Genomic DNA, 27,578 nt, shown 5'->3' with positions numbered 1-27,578 from the left:
GTCTATAAACTCAGAGAATACGAGGTCCGTCAATAAAGTATAGGTCCTTTTTATTTTTTTCAAAAACTATATGGATTTCATTCATATGTTTTACGTCATACATGCTTGAACCCTCGTGCGCATACGTGAGTTTTTCCACGCCTGTCGGTGACGTCATTCGCCTGTGAGCACTCCTTGTGGGAGGAGTCGTCCAGCCCCTCGTCGGAATTCCTTTGTCTGAGAAGTTGCTGAGAGACTGGCGCTTTGTTTGATCAAAATTTTTTCTAAACCTGTGAGACACATCGAAGTGGACACAGTTAGAAAAATTAAGCTGGTTTTCAGTGAAAATTTTAACGGCTGATGAGAGATTTTGAGGTGATACTGTCGCTTTAAGGACTTCCCACGGTGCGAGACGTCGCTCAGCGCTCTCAGGCGCCGTCGTCAGCCTGTTTCAAGCTGAAAACCTCCACATTTCAGGCTCTGTTGATCCAGGACGTCGTGAGAAAACAGAGAAGTTTCAGAAGAAGTCGGTTTCAGCATTTTATCCGGATATTCCACTGTTAAAGGAGATTTTTTTAATGAAAGACGTGCGGGCGGATTGCAGCGTCGGCTCGTAGCCGTCGCGACGCTCCGCCACAAGAAAAACACCTCCGTTGGAAGCCTTAAGGACAAGTTGGAACATGTCCAGCTGTTAAACAATTTCTCATATACTCACTCCACTGAAAGCCATCAAAAGCCGCCTGGATTTTACAAATGGTTATCAACACGGAGGTGTTTTTCGTGTGCCACCGCACCGCGGCGGCTGTGTCCCGACGCGCGGACCCGTCCGCACGTCTTTCATTAAAAAAAATCTCCTTTAACAGTGGAATATCCGGATAAAATGCTGAAACCGACTTCTTCTGAAACTTCTCTGTTCTCTCACGACGTCCTGGATCAATAGAGCCTGAAATGTGGAGGTTTTCAGCTTGAAACAGGCTGACGACAGCGCCTGAGAGCGCTGCACGACGTCTCGCACCGTGGGAAGTCCTTAAAGCGACAGTATCACCTCAAAATCTCTCATCAGCCGTTAAAATTTTCACTGAAAACCAGCTTAATTTTTCGAACCGTGTCCACTTCGATGTGTCTCACAGGTTTAGAAAAAATTTTGATCAAACAAAGCGCCAGTCTCTCAGCAACTTCTCAGACAAAGAAATTCCGACGAGGGGCTGGACGACTCCTCCCACAAGGAGTGCTCACAAGCGGATGACGTCACCGACAGGCGTGGAAAAACTCACGCATGCGCACGAGGGTTCAAGCATGTCTGATGTAAAAACATGTGAATGAAATCCATATAGTTTTTGAAAAAAATAAAAAGGACCTATACTTTATTGACAGCCCTCGTATATACAAGAGAGTTTTAGGCACTAGAGTTTAATGCTGTTGTCCTTGGAGCCTGAACAGAGTGTCTGAAATGCATTTGTCCTGTCGTGACGTACTGAGATTACATCATCCTACCCATAATGCGCTGCGGGGCAGAGCATGTGCTCACAAAACCTTAAAAATTAACACATTACTTTAAAACTAAAACATATATCTGATATTTTTACTTTATACAACTTCAGACATGACAGTAATTTTAAATAACTTGTCCAAAATTAGTTTGGTAAAAATTTGAACCATAAATTAAAGATGTATGCCTCTGGATGACTTGGGTCATATTGCCAGCATATCGGTTTGGTGTTAAAGGAGATCATTATACTTTAGTTCATCTGGTTAGTTTTTTGTGAAATAATTTTGTGTCTGTGTACAAAGTAAAATAATGTCAGCATCCAAAATAAAACTAGGTTCTTTAGAAATACTGTGTTGAAAATTGCTTGCTCGGTTATAAAAGCACTTGAGAAAAGTTGAAGAAAACGTTACATTAATTTCATAAGGGGGCTGTAATTTAGTCCTCATCTGTAGCATTAAAACCTTAATGATGCTTCTCACTTGAATTAAATAAATGTTGCCTTTTCTCTGACAACTACTGTGACCCTCAGATGTTGACTGTACTGTCACGGTGAAGAGAAAGAAGCACCATGTGTTTACGTTGGTCAGCGTTTATGTATGTATTTATTTATTTATTTTGGTGGGGGGGTCTGCGACAGGACTGTCAAGATTTGGGATCTTGAGAAGTTTGAGATGATCAGCTCGTTGGAAGGGAGCACGGGTCCGGTCTGGTGAGTTTTAATATGCAGCACGTGAAGCTAAACCAGTGCCTCATTCATTCAGAGTGAATTCAGGTCCCAGATTCTGCACTGTGAACTTGGGGCAGATCAGGTTTTTGTGGGTGAGTGCTATGACCATGTCTTCTTTGGAGGATGTGACCTCTGACCTCTGTGTTGTCAGGTGCATGTTGTTCAGCCCGGACGGTGACTGTCTGTACAGCGGTGCACTCGACTCTCTGCGGGTCTACGGCTGGGAGCCTGACCGCTGTTTTGATGTCGTGTCGGTGGGCTGGGGCAAAGTGAGCGACCTGGCTCTCTGCAACCATCAGCTGGTGTGTTGTTATATCAATAAATAAAGATTGAAACCATTTCTTCATGGTCTGCTTTGGCGGGGTTACAGGAAGTGTCCTTTTGAAAATGAGGTCGTTATTGTAAATAAGAATTTTTTTCCTTAATAACTTACCTGGTTAAATCAAGATTAAATCAAATGAAACTGGAGGTCAGTACACCACATAACGCCACATATCAACTGTAAAGTGCAGATATTTGATGATACAAATAGTCAGCTCTTTGCCCTGTCAGATTGGCGTGTCCCACGAGCTGTCCAGTGTATCTTCCTACGTGGTTGATCTCAAAAGGGTGAAAAAAAACGACAGCTCCACGATCCACAGCATTACACAGGATGACCTGCTGCTCACAGAGCCATCACCAAAAGGATCAGTTCTGCGGCGGAGCTACGAACAACCAATAACCACCTGCGGCGCGCAGCGGTATGGCAGCTCGAGCCGTGAGTATCCAGTGTTTGAGACGCTCAGTAGAATATGACCCACAAAGATGTTTCATTGTCATTCAGGATGAAGCAGAATTCAGATGCTGAGCGCCGCAGTCCCGAAGGTGAGAGGCGGAGTCCCAGCGATGACGAAAAGGATGACGAAGAGTCATCGGCTGAGATCCACAACGCTGAGGAACACAAAGCGATCTTTCAGCCGAAGAATGTCCTCTGTAAGTCACTACAGCACCAACAAGGCCACTGCTTCAGATTTATTTATTTATTACATATTTAGATCATTATTTCCAGTTCCAGGGCAGGTAGATCATCAGCCGTATAAGGAGTCAGACTACCAGTATGTAGACCTCAATTCAATTCCCAGTCACATCACCCATCTGTGTCCTTGGACAAGACACTTCATCTGTTTTGTCTCAGTCCACCCAGCTGCAAGTGGGTGCTGGCCTTGGTTGGGGGCGTAACCTGTGTTGGACAGGGGAACTCATAGGCCCAATCCCAACATCAGTGGATCAAAAAGCGATGTCACTGTCGACGCTTAACCGCCACAAGCCAGTTTATCCCCGTGGTAACATTTCTGACATGTCCTGCTTCAAACCCTGCTGAGCAGGTGCAACTATGCCTGGGCAGGTCGAGGTCAGGGGAAACTCTGTTGGAAGCCCACAGTGGTCCTGACGTGCACATTGACTGTCCAACGTGGAGACAGGGCCGAAAGACTAATCAAACCTTCCTACGTTTGTATGCCACACAAAGGGAAAGGGAGTGTGTTGGGATCCGTAGATTCTCCTCACCTTCACACCACAGAATCCGAACATAAGCACTGGCAGTGCCCCTCACCTCCGACACAGGACATCTCTTCTTCTTCTACTTCTTCTACTGCAGGTTTCAGTTTTGACTTCTGCTTGAGTCCTATTTTTTTTAGCAAAGTCTTTTATATTTAAGTTCTGCATCAAAGTCAACCATTCAGCTGTACATTTGCAGACATATTACACCCAGGCCCAACAGAGTCCCAACAGAGGCCCAGCAGAGGCCCAACCCTGCAGCACGGGCACTGCATCACATATTGAGTAAATACACACATGAACAAAAAAGAGAAAACACAATGAATAAGACACAATGAATAAGATAAAAATATATAAGTACAGAAAGGTAAATCTGGTGCTACATGGATACATAACCATTTAAGTTGTATGGGTTCGGCGGTTTGTAACTTCAGTGTCAGTGGAGAAAGGTCTCCATATGGTGTAGAATGTCTGTGGTGTAACAAATCTTCTCCAGCTCAAGCTCTTGCTTGAGTGAAGCGCCTTGAAGGAGCTTTGTTGTGATTTGGCGTGATATAAATTAAATAAGCTGAATTCTCTAGCAGGGCAGCACGGTGGATTAGTGGTTAGCACTGTTGCCTCACAGCGAGAAGGTCATGGGTTCAATTCCCGCCTGTGGCTTTCCTGTGTGGAGTTTGCATGTTCCTCCCATGTTTGCGTGGGTTTCCTCCGGGTGCTCCAGTTTCCTCCCACATCCAAAGCCTTGCAGGTTAGATGGATTGGAGTCTTTAAATTGTCCGTAAGTGTGCGAGCGGGTGTGCTTGTGTTTGTGGCCCTGTGACAGACTGGCGTCCTGTCCTGGGTGAACCCCGCCTCGCGCTGTATGACTGCTGGGATTGGCTCCAGCCCCCCGCAACCCTTAATTGGACTAAACGGTTGGAGATGAGTGTGTGAGTGTGTGAATTCTCTAGCACCAAATGGTGTGTGAGTTCTTTGATCCACATCCTAAAAGTTTGAGGATACTTCTCCTTCCACTTAAGGAGTATAAGTCGCCTGGCTAGGAGAGATGCAAATGCAAGCATATTTCCAGCCCAGCAACTCAGATGTATACAAACAGGGCCACACTCGCAGAGGGTTCTCTGGGCACTTCTAGAACATCTGAAAAAGTTTTAAATATTGAGTTATTCAGTGCTGGACTAAGCCAGAATAAGTTTGAAAGGGTAGTCGGCGTTTGCCTGCATCTGTCACAGATAGGCTCAGTACTAGGCCTAATGGAACTTTTGAACAATTTCCAACTTTTGTGCGGCCGTAAGTAGAAGCAAAAGCTTATAAACACCCACCCCTTTTACCATCTACTACACACACACACACATATATATATATATATATATATATATATGTATGTATATGTATATATATATATATATATATATATATATACATACAGTGAGGAAAATACGAGGTCTGTCAATAAAGTATAGGTCCTTTTTATTTTTTTCAAAAACTATATGGATTTCAGTCATATGTTTTTACGTCAGACATGCTTGAACCCTCGTGCGCATGCGTGAGTTTTTCCACGCCTGTCGGTGACGTCATTCGCCTGTGAGCACTCCTTGTGGGAGGAGTCGTCCAGCCCCTCGTCGGAATTCCTTTGTCTGAGAAGTTGCTGAGAGACTGGCGCTTTGTTTGATCAAAATTTTTTCTAAACCTGTGAGACACATCGAAGTGGACACGGTTCAAAAAATTAAGCTGGTTTTCGGTGAAAATTTTAACGGCTGATGAGAGATTTTGAGGTGATACTGTCGCTTTAAGGACTTGACCACGGAGCGAGGCTCTATTGATCCAGGACGTCGTGAGAGAACAGAGAAGTTTCAGAAGAAGTCGGTTTCAGCATTTTATCCGGATATTCCACTGTTCCGATATTCCGTGCGGACGGATTGCAGCGTCGGCTCACAGCCTTAAGGACAAGTTGGAACATGTCCAGCTGTTAAACAATTTCTCATATACTCACTCCATTGAAAGCCATCAAAAGCCGCCTGGATTTTACAAATGGTTATCAACACGGAGGTGTTTTTCCTGTGCCGCCGCACCGCGCCAGGTGCGTCCCGACGCGCGGACCCGTCCGCACATCTTTCATTAAAAACATCTCCTTTAACAGTGGAATATCCGGATAAAATGCTGAAACCGACTTTTTCTGAAACTTCTCTGTTCTCTCACGACGTCCTGGATCAATAGAGCCTGAAATGTGGAGGTTTTCAGCTTGAAACAGGCTGACGACGGCGCCTGAGAGCGCTGAGCAACGTCTCGCACCGTGGGGAAGTCCTTAAAGCGACAGTATCACCTCAAAATCTCTCATCAGCCGTTAAAAGTTTCACTGAAACCAGCTTAATTTTTCGAACCGTGTCCACTTCGATGTGTCTCACAGGTTTAGAAAATTTTTTGATAAAACAAAGCGCCAGTCTCTCAGCAACTTCACAGACAAAGGAATTCCGACGAGGGGCTGGACGACTCCTCCCACAAGGAGTGCTCACAGGTGAATGACATCACCGACAGGCGTGGAAAAACTCACGCATGCGCACGAGGGTTCAAGCATGTCTGACGTAAAAACATATGAATGAAATCCATATAGTTTTTGAAAAAAATAAAAAGGACCTATACTTTGACAGACCTCGTAAGTATTTGAACACCCTGCGATTTTGCAAGTTCTCCCACTTAGAAATCATGGAGGGGTCTGAAATTTTCATCTTAGGTGCATGTCCACTTCTGAGAGACATAATCTAAAAAATCTAAAAAAAAAATCCGGAAAGCACAATGTATGATTTTTTTAATAATTTTTTTGTATGTTACTCCTGCAAATAAGTATTTCAACACCTGTGAAAATCAGTGTTAATATTGGTACAGTAGCCTTTGCACAGAGGTCAAATATTTCCTGTATGCAGCTAACGACCTCAAATAGGTCATTAGCTGCATAAAGCTAGCTATCCACTCATGTGCTAAGCCTCTATTACCATACTTCTGTAACTTATTCAATAGTAAAGTGTGATCTATAGTATCAAATGCTTTCTGTAAATCAAAGAAAAACCCTACAGTGTATTTATTGCTTATTCTTAATTGCATTTGTAATTTGTTCAAAAAAATCACTTAAAGCTAGTGAAGTAATACCATTTTTTTGAAATCTATATTGCTGTTCACTGAGTATATGCTGTTTAGTTATGAAATCATTTAACCTCTTTACAAATATCTTTTCCAGAATTTTGAAAATTGTGGTAACAATGAAATTGGCCTGTAGTTTGAAAAGACATGTTTGAACAGTGGTATCACTTTAGCTATTTTCATTTTGGAAGGAAATCTCCCAGTCATTAAGAGACTGGGAGATAAGTTAAGGTTAAAGGTTTAACAAGTCATAAGTTAAAGGTTTAACAACGCAATCAATTATATTCTTTAAAAAAAAAAAACATATCAGTTGTAACTGTCAGTTGATTTTTTTCTTTTAGTTTATGAACTATGTCAATAATTTTGTTTTCATCTGTTTCTTTAACATATATTGAATCCAGAATTGTGTTAATTGTTTTGCTGTTGTTCAAAGAACACATTTGATGTTTTTACCCACATTAACAAAATAGTCATTGAAATGATCAGAAACAACTTTATTTTCTTTTACGATTGTGTCAAAATTTGTGTAAAAATAGGCTGGATATTTTTTTTTACTTTATTTTGCAGTTTTCAATTAACAACGGACACAAAAAAGAAACTACAAAATAAAATGTACCCACCCCCCAAGGCTCATGAACAAAAATTAAATTAAATAAACAAGAACAAGTACAAAAATAGTCAGACAAGAACCTCTCCTCATATGTTAAGTAAGTTGGTGTTTTGAGTATGTTAAAATATTTTTAACTATCCAGTACAACTAATGTTAAAGTATATCAACAAATGGGAAAACCTTCTACAAACTCTGTAAAGGGTCAGGGTGAAGTTTCTGCGGGCTTTACATATCTAATATCTCAATTTCTCCAAAGGTAGAAAAGATAGTACATCCCTCAACCACTGCAGAAATAACGGGGTTGAATTTGACTTCCAATGAAAAAGTATGAGTTTGCGTGCGAGTAAAGAGGCAAATGCCAAGGCATTTGCTTGAAGATTAGAGACTTTGTGGCCTGGAGGCAGTACACCAAAGATGGCTGTATGATAGTCGGGGCTTATATTCTGGCCACAGATTTTAGAAAATACATCAAATATCTGTGTCCAGTAGTCGCTGAGGGAGGCACACAGTCAGAACATGTCCTATTGTAGCGGGTACAGAACTGCATCTTGGACAACCAGGATCTGCAGTGGGGAAGAGTTTGGACAATTTATCCCTTGAATAGTGCAGGCGATGGAGTACTTTAATTTGAATTAAACCATGGCATATAGACAATAAGGAGGTCTGAATACGTTTCAAACTGTGTTGCCATGTGCCGAGAGCACAACTCCCAAATCTTTTTCCAAGCTGTTTTAACTTTGTTCCGTGACATTGGTTTCAAGTCTCCTGTCATATTATAAATGACTGATACACGTTTCTTCTCGTGAGGATCCAGTCCTAGAAGTGCATCTAAATGATTCTTAGGTGGAGGGAGAGGAATGAGGGAAACGTTTTTCTGGTAAGCTGCGTATCTGAAGAAATCTAAAATATTGTGATCTGGTTATATTGTGATCTTTTTGAAGCCTTTCAAATGAGATAAACACACTATCAGGGTACAAGTCACAGAAGAGTATTAATCCATTTCTACGCCAGTATTGGAATGCGTTGTCAAACCAAGATGAGGAAAGAAATGGTTATCTGCTATTGGGAAGTACCTTCTATATGCTTTAAATCAAAATGTCTCCTGAACTGTAACCATATCCTAAAGCCTAGTTTACACATAGACGGTTTTGTCGGCGGGTAGTACGTAGACCGAAGTTTGCGGTAGTTCTGGCTGTTTTCCGCGGCGGTGGAAAGGGGCAGAGCATTTCGCCGGCGTTTTGGCTGCCGTACTATCTGCAAATACGCGGATAAAACGCCCCTAAATCCGCCGAATAAAGCGGCAGCATCCGGCACACGCCAGGCACCGGGGGTTAATACCCAGTTCTGTCCTTTACAATCGCAGGTTAAGACGCGCGTGAGAACGGCGGTGTTCTGCTGCCGCCGATAATGCCCTGTGTACCGCTGGATTTATCCAGGCAAATCCTGCGTACTCCAGGAACTTTTGCATATAGGCACCGCCCCCAGAGTATAATAGGCTGAAGCCTCTGTCACTTCAGGGGGAGGGAGATCATCCTCAGCCTTTTTTTCTCCTTCCTTTCCCCCCCACCACAGGGCTACCCGTCTGCTTCGAACCAGACCTCTTGGTAAGTCCTTGCCGCTGCCAATTTTCTTTTAGGAGGCATACTGGAGCTTCTCTGCAAAAATATCTGGAGCTGGCCGTGAGTGAGAGGCCTGCATGCAACGCGCTAGCGTTTTTATATTGACCGCCGCCTATCGGCCGTTTGGAACACCGTTAACCGGGAGGTGGCATTTAGAACGGCATACTGTCCGCTATCGCTGCCGTTTGGTCTGCCTCTGTCGCCGGTTAAAAACGCCCTTGAGGACGCCGATGTGGGCGCTATCGCTGTTTTAACACGCTGTTGATTAGGGATACAACGGCGGCCGCCAATTACGGCGGTGTAAACTGCAGCACTACAGGAAGGGGCAGGATGAAACGGCGATTAAAAAGTATCAAATGCTGTTGTCCGCTTGTCTCCGTCGTCATGCAAATTCTCCGGGAGCGCTCCCGGAATTATTCGACATGTTGAATAATTTTTCGACGATTCCCGGTAAAGCCGGAACTAAGCCACGCCCCCTAGTGCCGGCGTTAACAGCGGCGTGTGATCCTTAAGACGGCCAAAAACGCTTCCGGGAGCTCTTACCGTCTATGTGTAAACGGGGCTTAAGTGTGGCTTTAACAGCCGGGTTTGTAAACGGTTTACTACAGTTGTGTGGTATCAAGAATCACCTTTTATTGTCATTGCACAGCAAATCAACACAATGAAATTTGCTTGTGCATCCTCAAAAACAATGCCCCCCTCATGGTGCCTATGTGCCCAACATGTAGGCACATAGGCAGTCATCAATTGACCCCATCCTGATGCCCCCTTATGGTGCCCATGTAGTGAGCCAGGGCTTCACTGAGACCTCAAAGTAATCATGACGGTGCCTCTAGGTTTTCCCCGAGTTATGAGGTGGGATCTTACCCGTCATGAGCTATCCAGCCTTCCATACTCACCTGACACAACATGCCAACAAGGCAGGTGCACAAGGTGTGAGAGGGAACTACCATTCAAGGTGTCATGTCAAATTGTCACTAATCTTAAATTCGTAGGATCATTGAATGTGAGCAGCGGCTTGGAGTCGAGCCGCTGCTCCTCCACGTCAAAAGGAGCCAGCTGGGTGGCTTGGGCATCTTTTCCGGGTGCCCGCTGGACGCTTCGCTGGAGAGGTGTTCCGGGCACGTCCCATCGGGAGGAGGCCCCGGGGAGACATAGGACACACTGGAGGGACTACGTCTCTCGGCTGGCTGGGAACGCCTTGGGTTCACCCGGAGGAGCTGGGGGAGGTGTGTGTGGATCGGGAGGTCTGGGCGGCTTTGCTTGAGCTGCTGCCCCCGCGACCTGACTCCGGATAAAGCGGGAGAAAATGGATGGATGGATGGATGGATGGCATTGAATGTGAATTGAATTATCTCCCCAACAATTTCCCCAAAGATTGATTTGTTGGATAAATCTGAACAATTTTGCACTCAACCAACAACAAATGATTATTACATTCCCATATCAAATGGAATAAGGAAAAGATCAGATACAAAGGTTACAAAGGCAAAAATAAGGGACCTCATCACATATCGAGGGAATCTCTTAGTGTTCTTCATGAAATTGTTCAAACGACCATAACAAAACACAAACAACTATAAAATTATACAGGTTATCTGTGCTGGTGGAGTGGTCATCGATCGCTCTTAACATCTTTTGTTAAGATTAATACAAGTGTATGAGTCTTTCCATGTATGGGCAAATCAAATTATAGGCACACTAGCTAATCCCCCTTTTGAGACAAAACAAAGCCCATAATCCTACACCCCGAATGGTTGTAGAAACAGTTACTTCATTGCAATACCTATATCAGTAGCAATGCAATAGCAATATGTGTTAACACTTAACAGCGCAAACATTTTAATTAGGCAATAAAAAAAAAACACATCGATCTTCTTGCAGGTCCTCTTCCAGGTCAGTTGCCTCAGGAGGGGACATTATAGGTATCGTTTGTTAAAAGTGCTGTAACATTGATAGGGGGACAGTACCCCTAATTTGGTTTCTAAGGTAGTGGTGATGCATTTGAAAGACAAATGTTTTATACACAGGACCAGTACAGGTATTGCTAAAGTCAAGTCAATTTGAATGAAATAAAATCAAGGTACCAGCCCAGCCATCTGCCAACATGTTCTACCAACTCACACAACTATTACGTTATTGATACCAAATTCATAGCCAATCCCTCAGCATGTCTTTAGTTCCATCAGGGCTCTGGTTACAGAGCTGTCAAATACAGTAGTGTTCAGAATAATAGTAGTGCTATGTGACTAAAAAGATTAATCCAGGTTTTGAGTATATTTCTTATTGTTACATGGGAAACAAGGTACCAGTAGATTCAGTAGATTCTCACAAATCCAACAAGACCAAGCATTCATGATATGCACACTCTTAAGGCTATGAAACTGGCTATTAGTAAAAAAAAAAGTAGAAAAGGGGTGGTTCACAGTAACAGTAGTGTGGCATTCAGTCAGTGAGTTCATCAGTTTTGTGGAACAAACAGGTGTGAATCAGGTGTCCCCTATTTAAGGATGAAGCCAGCACCTGTTGAATATGCTTTTCTCTTTGAAAGCCTGAGGAAAATGGGACGTTCAAGGCATTGTTCAGAAGAACAGCGTAGTTTGATTAAAAAGTTGATTGGAGAGGGGGAAAACTTATACGCAGAGGCGCAAAAAATTATAGGCTGTTCATCTACAATGATCTCCAATGCTTTAAAAATGGACAAAAAAAAACAGAGACGCATGGAAGAAATGGAAAACCAACCATCAACATGGATAGAAGAATAACCAGACTGGCAAAGGCTTACCATTGATCGGCTCCAGGATGATCAAAGACCGTCTGGAGTTACCTGTAAGTGCTGTGACAGTTAGAAGACGCCTGTGTGAAGCTAATTTATTTGCAAGAATCCCCTGCAAAGTCCCTCTGTTAAATAAAAGACGTGCCGAAGAGGTTACATTTGCCAAAGAACACATCAAATCAAATAGCGCCAAATCACACAAACAGTTGCCCCAAGGCGATTGGGGCAACTGGACTAACGAGGAAATGGAGGAATATTTGTAGACTGATGAGAGTAAAATTGTTCTTTTTGGTCCAAGGGCCGCAGACGTTTGTGAGACGACCCCCAAACTCTGAATTCAAGCCACAGGTCACAGTGAAGACAGTGAAGCATGGTGGGCAAGCATCATGATATGGGCATGTTTCTCCTACTATGGTGTGGGCCTATATATCGCATACCAGGTATCATGGATCAGTTTGGATATGTCAAATACTTGAAGAGGTCATGTTGCCTTATGCTGAAGAGGACATGCCCTTGAAATGGGTGTTTCAACAAGACAATGATCCCAAGCACACTAGTAACCAGCAAAATCTTGGTTCCAAACCAACAAAATTAATGCCTCGCAGATGTGAAGAAATCATGAAAAACTGTGGTTATACAACTAAATACTAGTTTAGTGATTCACAGGATTGATAAAAAAGCAGTTTGAACATATAGTTTTGAGTTTGTAGCGTCAACAGCAGATGCTACTATTATTGTGAACTATGTCAGCCACTTACCAGGGGCCCTTCCCCACCCAGTGCCAACAACCCCAAGGAGTCAACGTAAAGGAGCGTTCGACTCAACTCCATGCCATCCACAGTGCACCTCATGTCTAATGTCATGCACCAAAGCATTAATTAGCAGTTTAAATTAAAATATGAGTTTGCACTTTAAATCTGTAGTCAAGAACAACAGGCTTACTGGTGAAAATGCAAAGTCACAGATTCAATAATAAACTAGGTACAGCAACCCCAGGCACCCTCTGTTGGCCGGCCTCAAAAAAAGAATGTAGAATAAAAGATGTCCACCAGGACTTCAGTCTGGAGGGCAAGGTGAAGACACCCTAGAGAGCGAGCTCCTGACTACTGATCTCAAAAATTCCTTTTAAACTCAAGAAAAAAAAGAGAAAAAAAATCCAATAAAGATAGCACAGGATTTTCCAAGTGATAAAATGCCACCCCAAAGATCGAAATTCAAGGAAGGAAATCTTCAGACTATGGCATGAAACGAAGAAGATGAAGAACGAGTAGGATGCTACAACTAAAGAACGAGGAATTCGAAGTCTGACGAAATACTTATTGAGTTATGAGACTTCAGGAGAGACAAGGAACAGTTAGACACAATGAGAGAAGACGTGTGCTATCAGCGGGAAATTGGACAAGCAGAGGAGAGGATTGACGCGGCGGAGACGCTGTGTTCAGTCAGTGGAGGAGTTGCTAATGAGCTAGTAAAACTCCACACTCAGATCAATCCAGGTTGATGGCAAGTGGTGGGGCAATCACGTCGGGATCATGTCAGACTATGATGAGCTGAAGCAGGCTCATCGCTGTAATCAAATTTGTTGCCGACTTTACTCGTAAGAGGCCTGGGCCTCTCTTCCACCTCGCCCATCGAGACAGCGCATGGCGCGGTGGGCTGCAAAACCCCCGGCTGGCGCCCCACAGAAATTCTTTGTGGTCAAGTTTGCAAGCTACCGAAAAAAGGGAGGATATTCTTAAGAAAGCTGACGGGCGAAGGTGTTTGATTTCAGGGGAAAACAGATGTATTTGGATAATGATTAAGCTCCAGAGGTGCAATGAAGAAGAAAGGAGTATGCAGCAGTGAAGGCAGCACTCTGTAATGGAAAAACCACCCCACATTATGAAAATTAACAAAACAGTCGGGACTTATTACAAAGGCGACTTACTACTGATAATCCGTCCCTCATCGGAACCCTCCACCTCTGTCAAGGGGGACCATCCACTCTGCTGCTTCAAGGCCTTCTCAGCACAGCGTTGAACAACAAACCACGGCATGACTTTCCCCAACTAATAAATTACCGTAAATATTAGAGAAGAAGGAAAGAGGAAAAATTTCCACATCATGACTTTCAACAACTCTCTATTAACTACAGAAATTTCGGACCCGACCATCAGTTTAATACAACAAACGTCAAATTTATAGAAGTCAATATGCAGACATTCAATTATAATAGGTTTCCTGGTCACCCAATCAAGTCCGTCGTCATAACTAGATGGTTCAACTGATGAGGATTTAGCAGGCTGACATCATTAAATAGTTGGCTGGTGCAGGTTTTGTCAACAGCAAGGCTTTAGCTTTATTGATAACTGGCCTTCATTCTGGGGCCGCCGTAGCCTGATGATGCCGGACGGCCTCCACCCACTACTGGGGAAGGCGCCGCCATCTTATCTGCGAACATAGAGCGCCACAGGGAGGGTGACATTAGGAATCTACAGCAGGCCACGGAGCAGGTGATTAGAGACCTGCAAGGCTTATGACAAATGTGGGTGTGGAATCATTAGCTTAGCGGGGAAATTAGCGCAGAAAATCCACTGTGGTGATAGTGCAGTTTATCTGCCAGGGAGGGAATTTCAACAAGTTGAGACTGTGGCCTGCTCCCGTAGACGTGTCCATAAAAATCATAGAGGGATATGCTTTGCAAACTTAATACCCATTACTATATTGGATCATATTGAAATTGAGGATGGCCCAGTGGTTGTTCCAGTAATAGCAAAGATTTCGTGTCTGCTACCTACAACGCGCGTGGAATGTCTCAACCTAAACTTACTTCTAGGCATCTTATCATATCTTATCCTAAACCCAAAACAGTTTAACTGTCAACCCCACTGAGGTCCTTAGACTGGGTCTTGTTAATATAAGATCACTGTCCTCAAAATCATTGTTGATTAATGATATAATTATTGATCATCACTTAGATATGATTGGGTTATGTGAAACCTAGCTTAAACCTACAGCTGTCCTCCTCCCCTCCTCCCCTTAAATGAAGCCTGCCCACCAGCATATACATTTAGTCCGTCCCTCATGATGCGAAGCAAGGTGTTACACTTATTTATAAATGTAGGTTTAGCTTATTAGCTGTTGGGGGTCACAAATATAACTTGTTTGAGCATCTGATTCTCCGCTCTGCTCAGGATATTGCACATTGCCAAGGTCAGAAGAATAAAAATCAGCCGTATTATTTTGTCACTGTATATAGGCCTCCTGGCCCATATTCTGAATTCTTAGATGAATTTGGTGCGTTCATCTCTAACTTGTCAACTAGAGCAGATAACATTCTGATCATTGGTGACTTTAACGTTCATATAAATAAGCCTTCTGATCCCCTCTGCAAATCATTTATGGAAATTGTGGATGCATTAGGATTTCGGCAATGCATTCGGGATTCAACGCACATTAGTGGAAATACCCTGGATCTGGTTCTCGCACGTGGTATTGCTGTCACGAATATTGACATCATGCCTCTTACATCAGTGCTGTCTGATCACTCACTTGTTAAGTTTACAGTTTCGCTGCCATGTTTAGTGGAACAACAACCTTATTTATCACTGCAGCGATGCATCAACTCCTCAACTAAGACTGAACTAGAAGGTAGACTGCCTGATGTCTTAGCCTCACTTTTGACAAATACCCAGTCAGTAGACAGACTTGTGGATAGTTTAAACTCAGTGCTCAAACCTACACTCAACATGATTGCACCACCTGTGTTAAAACCGCGCTCCCCAAAGACCCCTCTGTCTCTCGTGCCTGCGCAAAACAGAGGGAAAGGGGTAAGGGGAAGAATTGAGATTCAGCCATAAAAGAAAATCCAGAAATCACAATGTATGATTTTTTTAAATAATTTATTTGTATGTTACCTGCAAATAAGTATTTGAACACCTGTGAAAATCAGTGTTAATATTTGGTACAGTAGCCTTTGTTTGCATTCACAGAGGTCAAACGTTTCCTGTAATTCTTGACCAAGTTTTCACACACTGCAACAGGGATTTTGGTCCACTCCTCCATACAGATCTTCTCTAGATCTTTCAGGTTTGGAGTTTCAGCTCCCTCCAAAGATTTTCTATTGAGTTAGATAGATAGATAGATAGAGATAGATAGATAGAGATAGATAGATAGCTTTATTTATCATTGTCATGACAACGAGATTTGCACACTCACATACCACAGACAAACCACAATTAATCCACAATTATTACTTGTTCACAGTAATAATAGCACACATCATAAATTAAGACGACACATATACATTTGACATTGTTATGTGCACTAAAACTTGAACAGTCCGTTTTCCCCAATTGAGGTGATGTGGTGTGTTGCGACTCAAGGTTGCAGCGGCTGTAACGCGTCAGCCAGCTTGGGAAAGTGACATTGATGGCGCCGGAGGGGGAGGTGTTGATACAACTATCGGCCGATATCAAATCTATCATTTTGCTCTAAAATTTCTGGAAAAAATGGTTTTCACGCAGCTCGTAGACTATCTTACTGAGAATAATCTCTTTGAGCCACTGCAGTCTGCTTTTAGAAAATGTCATTCCACAGAGACGGCTCTCACTAAAGTGGTGAATGATCTTCTGCTTACAATGGATTTGGACACCACTACGGTTGTGTTGCTGTTAGATCTCAGTGCTACATTTGATACAGTGGATCATCATATTCTACTTGATAGGCTGGAAAATCATTTGGGATTACTGGGAGTGTCCTTGCATGGTTGACGTCATACCTGCCTTAGTGACATGAAATTTGGGGGTTCCACAGGGATCCGTTTTAGGCTCCCCTGCTTTTCTTCCTTTATGTAGCACCCCTTGGACATACACTGCTGCGTTTTGGGATTACCTTTCACTGCTATGCTGATGATACTCAATTGTACATGCCGATAATTGCTGGTGATCTCGTTCACATAAAATCTTTAGAAGATTGCCTTTCAGTAGTGAGAAGATGGATGTCTAGTAATGTCCTACTTTTAAACTCCGATAAGACTGAAATTTTGCTTCTTGGTCCAGCGAGATATCGGCATCAATTTGACCAGCTGGTGCTTATCTTAGGTTTGTGTGTTATACATCATACGGACAAAGTGAGGAACCTTGGGGTAAATTTTGATCCTACGTTGTCCTTTGACCTCCACATTAGAGACATTGGGCCTCATATATCAACGTGCGTACGGCGATATTTGAGCGTATATGGGGTGTACGCCAAAACGGCTGCGCTACTTGGCATTTATCAATGTGGTCGTTGGCGTACGCTGCACTGAAAATATACACCAGGTCGAGAGGTGGCATGAATTATACACCAAAATGAACCAGCGCTGGAATCCACATAAAAATGAAACTGATCAACATGATAAACAGTGCCATTATACAAATCAATGCATATGTTACATAAATAACACTTTCCTGATTATACTACATAATAATCAATACAAATCCCACTTTTGTGGGATTGTTGGTCTATCGAGCACGATCCGTGGCCACAGCGCTGACCGCAAAGAAAGCGCTGCGTGCCTTTTTCTCCAGCCTGGAGCCAGAGCAGCGCTGAGCTTAACTTTATGTGGTGTGATCGTTTTAGACTATGAAACTGATAATAACAACTGTAGTTTCGTCATTCCCTTAATTCGCCCGTACTGCAACCAGGTTTTGTCGTCTCCATTCGGTTGTCACAATAAAATAAATAAAGAAATAAATTTTAAAAATAAAGAAATCTGACAGATTAGGCGTGTTTTATTAATTGAGCGAGCAAATATCCACATGTCAATAATTCTTGACATGTGGAAAGAGAATACAGTGGTCCCTCGCTATAACGCGGTTCACCTTTCGTGGCCTCGTCGTTTCGCAGAGTTTTTAGTCCAATTTTGCATGCCTTTTTTTTTTTACAGTGTTCTGTGTTCTGCGTGTCTGTTTATAAGAATCTTCTCGCCCAGAAGGAAAAAGAGCGCCAACAACTTCTCATAACTGTGTTTGTCACTCGGAAACAGACACCTGCAGCGAGGTGTGAGTGGAAAAAGGTGCAGCGTCAGGACGCAGAGGCGCGATCTGTGAAATACTGGTCAGTCACTATTAATAATTTCTTATGTGTCCGACCTCGTTCGTTGATCGTTAAAATTAATTCGTTAGTTCTAAATGCCATCATAATTATTTATAGGAAAACGTTCTATTTTTATTTCTCAAACAAATGTTTGGGCCTGAAAACAGGTTAGTCTTATTTCTCTACAAAGGTTTGAACTTTGAGAGTGTTTACACACGAGAGAAAAGTGAGAAAATGTTCATGCCTGATTGAGAAAGTGTATAAAGTGGTTTTACAGGGTTTTTACAGCTTTAAAACATCTATAATAATTGTAAAAAATAACGCTGACTACGTCGCGGTTTCGCGTATTACGGGCTATTTTTTAGAACGTAACTCCCGCGATAAACGAGGTACCACTCTAACACTTGTTTGATTATACTACAAAACAATTAATACGACGGCCGCTTTTGACGCTCTATTGGCACGCGTCGTGATTGGTGGAGTTCTTTTTCTTTGCCATCTTCCTGGCTTCCGTGTCGTAAAATGAGGTGTGTCTGAAGCGGAGTCTGAATATTTATGGGCGTGTTATTATAATTACGGTTGCTTTCACCCGCCGCATTTATCAAGGTCACGTCGGGCGTATGCCGGAACTGGGCAGGTGCGCACTGCTTGATACATGTCACGGCAACTTTGATGTACTTCAAATTTACACGGTAAATTTATGCCACAAGTGCGCAACGTTGATACATGAGGCCCATTAAGAGGACTGCTTTCTTCCATCTGCAAAATATAGTGAAGATTCGTCCCATCCTTTCTATATCTGATGCCGAGACTCTGATACATGCATTTATCTCTTCCAGATTGGACGACTGGAATGTTCTATTTTCTGGTTTACTGCAGTCCAGCATTAGGGGTCTTTGTAGTTCAAAATTCTACTGCCAGACTTCTGACACGAAGCAGAAGGTTTGACCACATTACACCCATTTTGGCTTCCTGTCTCTTTGAGGTCAGATTTTAAGGTGCTGTTACTGGCCTATAAAATTGTTCACGGACTGGCACCTCCCTACCTGGCTGATATGGTTAAACCCTATGTACCGGCCCGGGCTCTGCGTTCGCATGGTGCAGGACTGCTGTGTGTTCCTAGGGTGAAAAAAAATCTGTGGGTCACAGAGCTTTCTCTTATTGTGCCCCTGTTCTGTGGAACGATCTCCCTGCACTGATACGGCACTCGGACTCTGTGGAGATTTTTAAGTCCAGATTAAAGACTCATCTTTTTACCCTGTTTTATTGTTAGTATTTTATGTGATTGCGTGCTTTCTTTATTCTTTTTATTTTTTATGTTTTTATTTTATTGTGGTTTTTTTAATCTTTTGATTTATGTTGTTCTTGTGGAGTGTGAAGTGCCTTGAGGTGACCACGTCGTGAGTTGGCACTATATAAATTAATAGAATTTGAATTTGAATTTGCAGTGTTCACCCTTGACCCAAAATACATAAGCATACCAAACCATACCAATCTCCACGGTTTCTGCATCATCCAGGGCATACACACACATGCACACGCACGTACGTATGCACACAGACGACGCTTGGCTATATATAGATTGCTTCCACAAAGTGAGCAGTGGTCATGTTTTTAGACTGTCAGCACTGTCTACTGCGCTGCTATTGGTCATTGATTGGATTTGTGGGTTTTGGTTTATACGTTTTGTGTTTCTTGACATAGCTGAAGCAAAATATGTACCTACCTCTGAGTGACGCTTCCCCACCATGATATGCTAATGTCCTTGTGCAGGATTCACAGTAAGATATTGACAGGTGTGACTTCATGTGGTCCAAACCTGGTTAAACCTCTGAGAATTGAGACAGCAATTTGGTTTGCAGCCCAAGAGTATAGAAATGGAACACTGAACTAAAAATATTTGGTACTTGTACTTGTATTTGCAGTGATCCAAAATGAATTTGTAGTGGGGCGGCAGAGCGAAACAGTTCATTTTGTGATAAAAGCATGGAATTTGGCACACACATTCTAAATGAACTAATGTTTATATTCAGATATGGAGCCATCCTGGAGCTGACCTCTAATGAGCTACAGGGGTCAAAATTTAAAAATGCTCCAATCAACCTACACCACATTATTTGTCTGATCATAACAATTACAAGAAGGTTTGCACTCTCTATGACTGAATGTTCTGGAGTTATGGGGTAAAAGCAGCAAAAAAGGTGACAAAAGTCAGTGAGAAGGACGTTACTGTCTGAAAAAATGACTTGAGTAAAAGTAGAATTACAGTGTTCACACTGCATGCTTTGGACGCGGCAGAGGTGTCACGAGGTGTTTGGCTGATGTCTTCAATGTGAAAGGCCCATAACAGTGCCCAGCACACGCCCTCCAACCACTTTATGTTTGAAGAATTGATTTTGACACTCATGAATCTCTTCAGAATCGTGCAGTGACCCAGTCATGATGCATCTAAGAATAAATTTACACCCCTTCCTACTTTCTTTTGATTTTTTTTTTTAATGTTAACTGATTAATCAGTTATGAAATAATTGTTAGTTGCAGTCCTTGTGTTCTACAGTTACAAGCAGCTTTCACATTAGAAGTTTTTCTCCTGAGTTATTGCCATCATTTAGAGTAATTCAGAATAAACGTTTGTGGAGGGTGAACTTGTGTTTGTGTGTGCAGGGTCACTCCCAGGCTGTCAGGAATCTGGCCTTCAGTCCGGACGGGAAGTGGTTAGCCTCCGCCAGTGACGACGCCACTGTCAAAGTATGAACTGATCACATGACGCCATACAGTCAAATCACAAGCCCAGCTACCAACAAGAGACGTGTACATTAAATTATACCAATTCATGGTGAAGATAAAAATAAATCCAAACATGAATCTTGTTTTCTCTGCAGTGTTTGTGACCTTCTGCTCGAGTCCATTCTGAAAGTAATGTTAAAGTCTGTGTAGGAACATCAAATGCCCTTATGACTTGATCCATCAAGATAGGCAGGAATTGGGCTGGAAGAACATTCATCTGTAATTCTTTTATATTTAGAAAAGTGGTCTGTCCCATATCATATCACCCACAGGCTCCCAGGGAACCAGAATCAGAATCTCCTGGAGAAAAGTTTACAATTGCTTCTATACCAAACTTACTGAGAAAAAAAAAACCCTGAGTGCTTTATCGAGCACCTTATGAGAACGAGAAGCTCTCAAAGGTGGTGGTGGTGTTATTTTTTCCTCCATTCACAGAGCCATTTATCAGGAAATGTACATATGATAAACTTTATCTGGTTACATTTTTGGGTTCTACAAAGAAACTTCGCCTTACTGCCTAAGCTTCAAAGCTGTACTTTCCATATCAAAGGATCTGTGAATGTCAGAAGGCTCATTTAGCTCCTTTCACATTGGCATATTTGTACAGCTGCTCATTGTGGTGTATCATCTACGCCGAGTTGAGCAGCTCTACGCCCACATTTGGCAGCTCTACGTCAAGTTTTTTTCTCCCTACGCACTCGCGGGTGCGCTCATCATCAAACCTGTGACTTTAAAATGAAAGTGCACTCGCTGCATGTGGGTGCGCTCATCATCAGACCTGTGACTTTAAAATAAAAGTGCACTCGCTGCATGCGGGTGCGTCATCATCAGACCTGTGACTTTAAAACGAAAGTGCACTCGCAACATGAAGGGGGGGTTAGTCATCAGACCTGTGACTTTAAAACGAAAGTGCACTCGCTGCATGCGGGTGCGCTCATCATCAGACCTGTGCCTTTAAAATGAAAGTGCACTCGCTGCATGCGGGTGCGCTCATCATCAGACCTGTGACTTTAAAATGAAAGTGCACTCGCTGCATGCGGGTGCGCTCATCATCAGACCTGTGACTTTAAAATGAAAGTGCACTCGCTGCATGCGGGTGCGCTCATCATCAGACCTGTGACTTTAAAATGAAAGCGCACTCGCTGCATATGGGTGCGCTCATCATCAGACCTGTGCCTTTAAAATGAAAGCGCACTCGCTGCATATGGGTGCGCTCATCATCAGACCTGTGCCTTTAAAATGAAAGCGCACTCGCTGCATACGGGTGCGCTCATCCTCAGACCTGTGACTTTAAATGAAGCGCACTCGCTGCATACGGGTGCGCTCATCATCAGACCTGTGACTTTAAAATGAAAGCGCACTCGCTGCATACGGGTGCGCTCATCATCAGACCTGTGACTTTAAAATGAAAGCGCACCTGCATACGCTCATCAGGTGACTTTAAAATCGCACTCGCATATGGGTGCGCTCATCATCACCTGTGACTTTAAAATGAAAGCGCACTCGCTGCATATGGGTGCGCTCATCATCCGACCTGTGACTTTAAAATGAAAGTGCACTTGCTGCAGGCGGGTGGCGCTCATCATCAGACCTGTGCCTTTAAAATGAAAAGCGCACTCAGCTGCATAGGGGTGCGCTCAGCATCGACCTGTGACTTTAAAATGAAAAGCGCACGTCGCTGCATGCGGGTGTGCAAACCGACGCAGCTGCAATATGAAACGAACACGAAAAAAAGCCTGAGTACACGCACATTTCGGGTGTATTTCAAGTTAAATGTTAACGGGCTGTAGTTTTAAAAACTACTGGAGAGCCAGACTTGATCATATTTAATTAGCACTTAGCCACCTGGAACATCAGCTTGTTTTTGAGAAAAGCATGAATTGTGCTAATAGTGTTTTAAAAAGTTAGCGTGGTGTCCCAGGTGGTGATTTTTGTTTTCGTGTTAAGGATTTTAGATATGTGACAGAAGCTCAGCCCCTTTGCACGCTGTACATTAGTTTGCACTCACGTTGTTTCATGTGTTGTACTGAAAGTGTGTGTGAGTAATGATCCTTCGTGTCACTACTACAGGCCTTTTTTTGCTGTTCCTACTTTTTGTAACACATTCTCTGCTGTGTACCTTTTCGCAGTAGCCCGTTTTATATTTTATTACTCTGAAATTTTCAGTAATCATATGATTCATAATTTCCAAGTACATTTGCTTTATGCTGATGCCTCACATTCTTTCACTGACAAACCAAACTCATGCACTGATATCAAGAGCAGCCATGTGCAGGCATTCAGTACTTCAACATGTAGACAGATGTAAGTGGGACTGGAACCAACAACCCTTTAGTTAATGGATATTTGCTTTGCACCTGATCTCTACAGTCAACTCATCCATCATCTGCCCATCTGTTTTCTAATCCCATCTATTCCCATTAAGTGTCATGGCGGGGGGGGCAGTCATTGAGAGGCGGGGTACAGTCTATGAAAGGGGTCAACATAGACAGACAAACACACTCACACCTGGGATACTGGATCGGATTTTGGATTTCTGGTGCTCTTCTAAGCAGTGTTTGTCTCTGGTCTTAGTTGTGGGATCTGGCTCAGGGGAAGATGATCACAGAGTTCAGAGGTCACACCGGAGCCGTCAATATCGTCCAGTTCCACCCCAATGAGTATCTTTTGGCGTCGGGCAGCTCTGACAGGTACTGCTCAAAGTGTCTCGGGGGCAGTGATGTTCATCTGATATCACAAATGTCTGATAGCTATTTGTTTTTGTTGGACTGCAGCAAACCTTCAGTATCAATTAACCTGATAATGATAATTATTACCTCCGCCAAGGAGGTTATGTTTTCAGTCATGTCTGTCTGTTTGTCAGCAGGATAACTCAAAAGGTTTTCAACGGATTTTGATGAAATTTTGTGGAGTGGTTGGAAATGACAAGAGGAACAAGTGATGAAAGTTTAGTGGTGATCCAGATCACGATCCGGATCCAGGAATTTTTAAAAGGATTCTTCACCATTGGGGGATAGGGGGAATTTTGACATTCTAGTTTCTAACTCCACAAAAACAAGGCAGAAAGGCTTGAAAAAAATTAGGGTGTAACATAGTCAAATGTTCTATCAAACAACAAAGCTTGGTGATGATCGGATCCGGATTCCGGATCTGGTGATCCAGAATATGCAAAAATATAGGGAAAATAGAAAATGTCAGTGTGAGGTGACGAATGAAGCCAGAGATGCACAACTAACACCAATTGTAGCTGAATCTGTACTAATTCAGTAAGGTGTCATCAGATTTGATGAAGCTTCAGATGTTATGGAGCTAGATCCTTCCTGTTAAAAGGGAGTTTTTCCTTCCCACTGTCGCCAAGTGCTTGCTCACAGGGGGTCGTTTGACCGTTGGTTTTTCTGTAATTATTGTATGGCTTTTGCCTTACAATATAAAGTGCCTTGGGGCAACTGTTGTTGTGATTTGGCGCTATATAAATAAATTGATTTGATTGATTAGATCCAGAAGAGAACCGCCATTACTGAAAAATCATTTTTGTACAATAAGACACAAAAGTGATTCCAAGTTCTAGTGGTATGTTTTCATGGTCAGGATGTCAAATATAAAGGAAAGAAAAGTGTATGTATCCAGTGGTGGGCACAGATAACCAAAAAATTAACTTCAATAACAGATAATCAGATAACTGAAAAGTTATCTTCAATAAAGATAAAACAATAAACCACCCAAAAATTTATCGGAAGTTACAGATAACCGATAACAGATAAATTCTAATATTATCTCTGGCACATTTACAACTACTAGTAAACCACATTTAATAGCTTCTAATAATATTAAAAATAACAACAGACCCAAGAGTTTCAACAGTCTGCCCCTGCTGAAGCTCTGCAGCGCTCCGAGCACAGACAGAGGCACCCCGAGACCCAAACAATGAGACCACACTTTTTCTTTCAACATTTGGCCCCTGCTGGTAGCTCTTGTTTATTACAGCCCTCCCAACACAGAGGCAACCCTGAGAGCAGCCATAAAGCCAGCCCTGTATCAATTATAAAGGTCCGGTTATGCGGAGGTCTTGAAAAATAAAGTCATATTGACTTATGGTTTTGATTTATAAATAACATTAATACCGATAGAATAACTCCATTAATGTCAATTCTGTCATTTGTACAAAGTTAAAATATAACATATATCTTTTAATGTTGAATAATGCACTAATTCTGAGGTTTTGTAACAGAGACAGATCGCAAAGGATTCTGGGTAAACGTGCCTCTGCTAAACACTGATTAGTTCAGTCATTCATTATGTAAACCAACACGTTAATGTGACGTCTGTCGTGTGTTGGTGTTTAAATGTGCTTTTGTAAAATATTCCATTTTTTATTTGTAAAAACAGGCATTTTTACGGAGCCCTGGAAGTGTCATCGCAAAACTTTTTGCATGTGGAGAGAATGTGCGCATGTTTTGAGCACATTCTCTCCACATTCTCTCTTTACAACATTCATTTGATGTTGTAAAACGTGCTTTACAGTGTGCGAGATGATTTTTCATGGGGAATTTTTTGGACCAAGTTTCAGGTTAATCGTGCGTCCTGCATCGTGTAGTGTTCATGGCGTATCAAGCTGCGGTCAACATCTGACGACCACCTCCTGATCGCCGATCATATGGTCGAATGAGAATCAAACATGTTTGATATATTATTGTGGTCGGCCGTCGTGAGCTTATCCTGCTGCTGAAAGCTACAAGCAGCATCCAACCCATTCGCACTGTGCCTGTGCAAACACTGCAGAGCTGTCTTGTAATAATGTTATTATTATTATTATTATTATTATTGTTATTATTATGCAGTTGTTTTGTTTTTAACTTATTTGTAAAAAAAAAAAAAAAACATTTGCAAAGCAAAAATTTGATTTGACAATCATCTTTCTTTCTTCTTTCTTTAATATTTATTTCATTCATTTAAAAGAAAAAAACAGAAAAAACAGAAATAAAGCATCACAATCACCAGAATGAAAAGGAGCAGAGAGAAGAACAAGTCTTATATCTGACATAACCGGGATCAAAATAAATAGAACACTGCCATCTACTGGTCCCCAGACACTGCCATGAACACTACTGGCTAGTAGATGCTAGAATGGCAGTAGAGGCTTTCAAAACAAATTCTAGATAATCCCTGTCTGTTCACATTAAAATGCGTGGAATTTAACAAACGCAATTAAAAATCAACGTCTATAACTCAGAGAATACGAGGTCCGTCAATAAGTATAGGTCCTTTTTATTTTTTTCAAAAACTATATGGATTTCATTCATATGTTTTACGTCATACATGCTTGAACCCTCGTGCGCATACGTGAGTTTTTCCACGCCTGTCCGGTGACGTCATTCGCCTGTGAGCATCCTTGTGGGAGGAGTCGTCCAGCCCCCTCGTCGGAATTCCTTGTCTGAGAAGTTGCTGAGAGACTGGCGCTTTGTTTGATCAAAATTTTTTCTAAACCGTGAGACACATCGAAGTGGACACAGTTAGAAAAATTAAGCTGGTTTTCAGTGAAAATTTTAACGGCTGATGAGAGATTTTGAGGTGATACTGTCGCTTTAAGGACTTCCCACGGTGCGAGACGTCGCTCAGCGCTCTCAGGCGCCGTCGTCAGCCTGTTTCAAGCTGAAAACCCTCCACATTTCAGGCTCTGTTGATCCAGGACGTCGTGAGAAAACAGAGAAGTTTCAGAAGAAGTCGGTTTCAGCATTTTATCCGGATATTCCACTGTTAAAGGAGATTTTTTTAATGAAAGACGTGCGGGCGGATTGCAGCGTCGGCTCGTAGCCGTCGCGACGCTCCGCCACAAGAAAAACACCTCCGTTGGAAGCCTTAAGGACAAGTTGGAACATGTCCAGCTGTTAAACAATTTCTCATATACTCACTCCACTGAAAGCCATCAAAAGCCGCCTGGATTTTACAAATGGTTATCAACACGGAGGTGTTTTTCGTGTGCCACCGCACCGCGGCGGCTGTGTCCCGACGCGCGGACCCGTCCGCACGTCTTTCATTAAAAAAAATCTCCTTAACAGTGGAATATCCGGATAAAATGCTGAAACCGACTTCTTCTGAAACTTCTCTGTTCTCTCACGACGTCCTGGATCAATAGAGCCTGAAATGTGGAGGTTTTCAGCTTGAAACAGGCTGACGACAGCGCCTGAGAGCGCTGCACGACGTCTCGCACCGTGGGAAGTCCTTAAAGCGACAGTATCACCTCAAAATCTCTCATCAGCCGTTAAAATTTTCACTGAAAACCAGCTTAATTTTTCGAACCGTGTCCACTTCGATGTGTCTCACAGGTTTAGAAAAAATTTTGATCAAACAAAGCGCCAGTCTCTCAGCAACTTCTCAGACAAAGAAAATTCCGACGAGGGGCTGGACGACTCCTCCCACAAGGAGTGCTCACAAGCGGATGACGTCACCGACAGGCGTGGAAAAACTCACGCATGCGCACGAGGGTTCAAGCATGTCTGATGTAAAAACATGTGAATGAAATCCATATAGTTTTTGAAAAAAATAAAAAGGACCTATACTTTATTGACAGCCCTCGTATATACAAGAGAGTTTTAGGCACTAGAGTTTAATGCTGTTGTCCTTGGAGCCTGAACAGAGTGTCTGAAATGCATTTGTCCTGTCGTGACGTACTGAGATTACATCATCCTACCCATAATGCGCTGCGGGGCAGAGCATGTGCTCACAAACCTTAAAAATTAACACATTACTTTAAAACTAAAACATATATCTGATATTTTTACTTTATACAACTTCAGACATGACAGTAATTTTAAATAACTTGTCCCAAAATTAGTTTGGTAAAAATTTGAACCATAAATTAAAGATGT

The 27,578-nt window shown here is 42.5% G+C and overlaps 1 protein-coding gene across 1 annotated transcript in view; it reads left to right on the top strand.

Moving 5' to 3' along the window:
* katnb1 (katanin p80 (WD repeat containing) subunit B 1) overlaps positions 1-27,578 on the top strand; it is a 171,221-nt gene that overhangs the window by 96,157 nt on the left and 47,486 nt on the right. The window contains exons 9-14 of the mRNA XM_034160314.1: positions 2,106-2,177; positions 2,347-2,497; positions 2,748-2,935; positions 3,019-3,167; positions 20,483-20,673; positions 23,287-23,402. Coding sequence (XP_034016205.1) covers positions 2,106-2,177; positions 2,347-2,497; positions 2,748-2,935; positions 3,019-3,167; positions 20,483-20,673; positions 23,287-23,402 — 867 coding nt within the window. The remainder of the gene's footprint in view (positions 1-2,105; positions 2,178-2,346; positions 2,498-2,747; positions 2,936-3,018; positions 3,168-20,482; positions 20,674-23,286; positions 23,403-27,578) is intronic.

This window comes from Thalassophryne amazonica, chromosome 2, assembly GCF_902500255.1.
Source record: "Thalassophryne amazonica chromosome 2, fThaAma1.1, whole genome shotgun sequence".
Lineage (NCBI taxonomy): Eukaryota > Metazoa > Chordata > Actinopteri > Batrachoidiformes > Batrachoididae > Thalassophryne > Thalassophryne amazonica.
The sequence above is the reverse complement of the archived record's forward strand: the minus strand, read 5'-3'. Positions and strand labels throughout refer to the sequence as shown.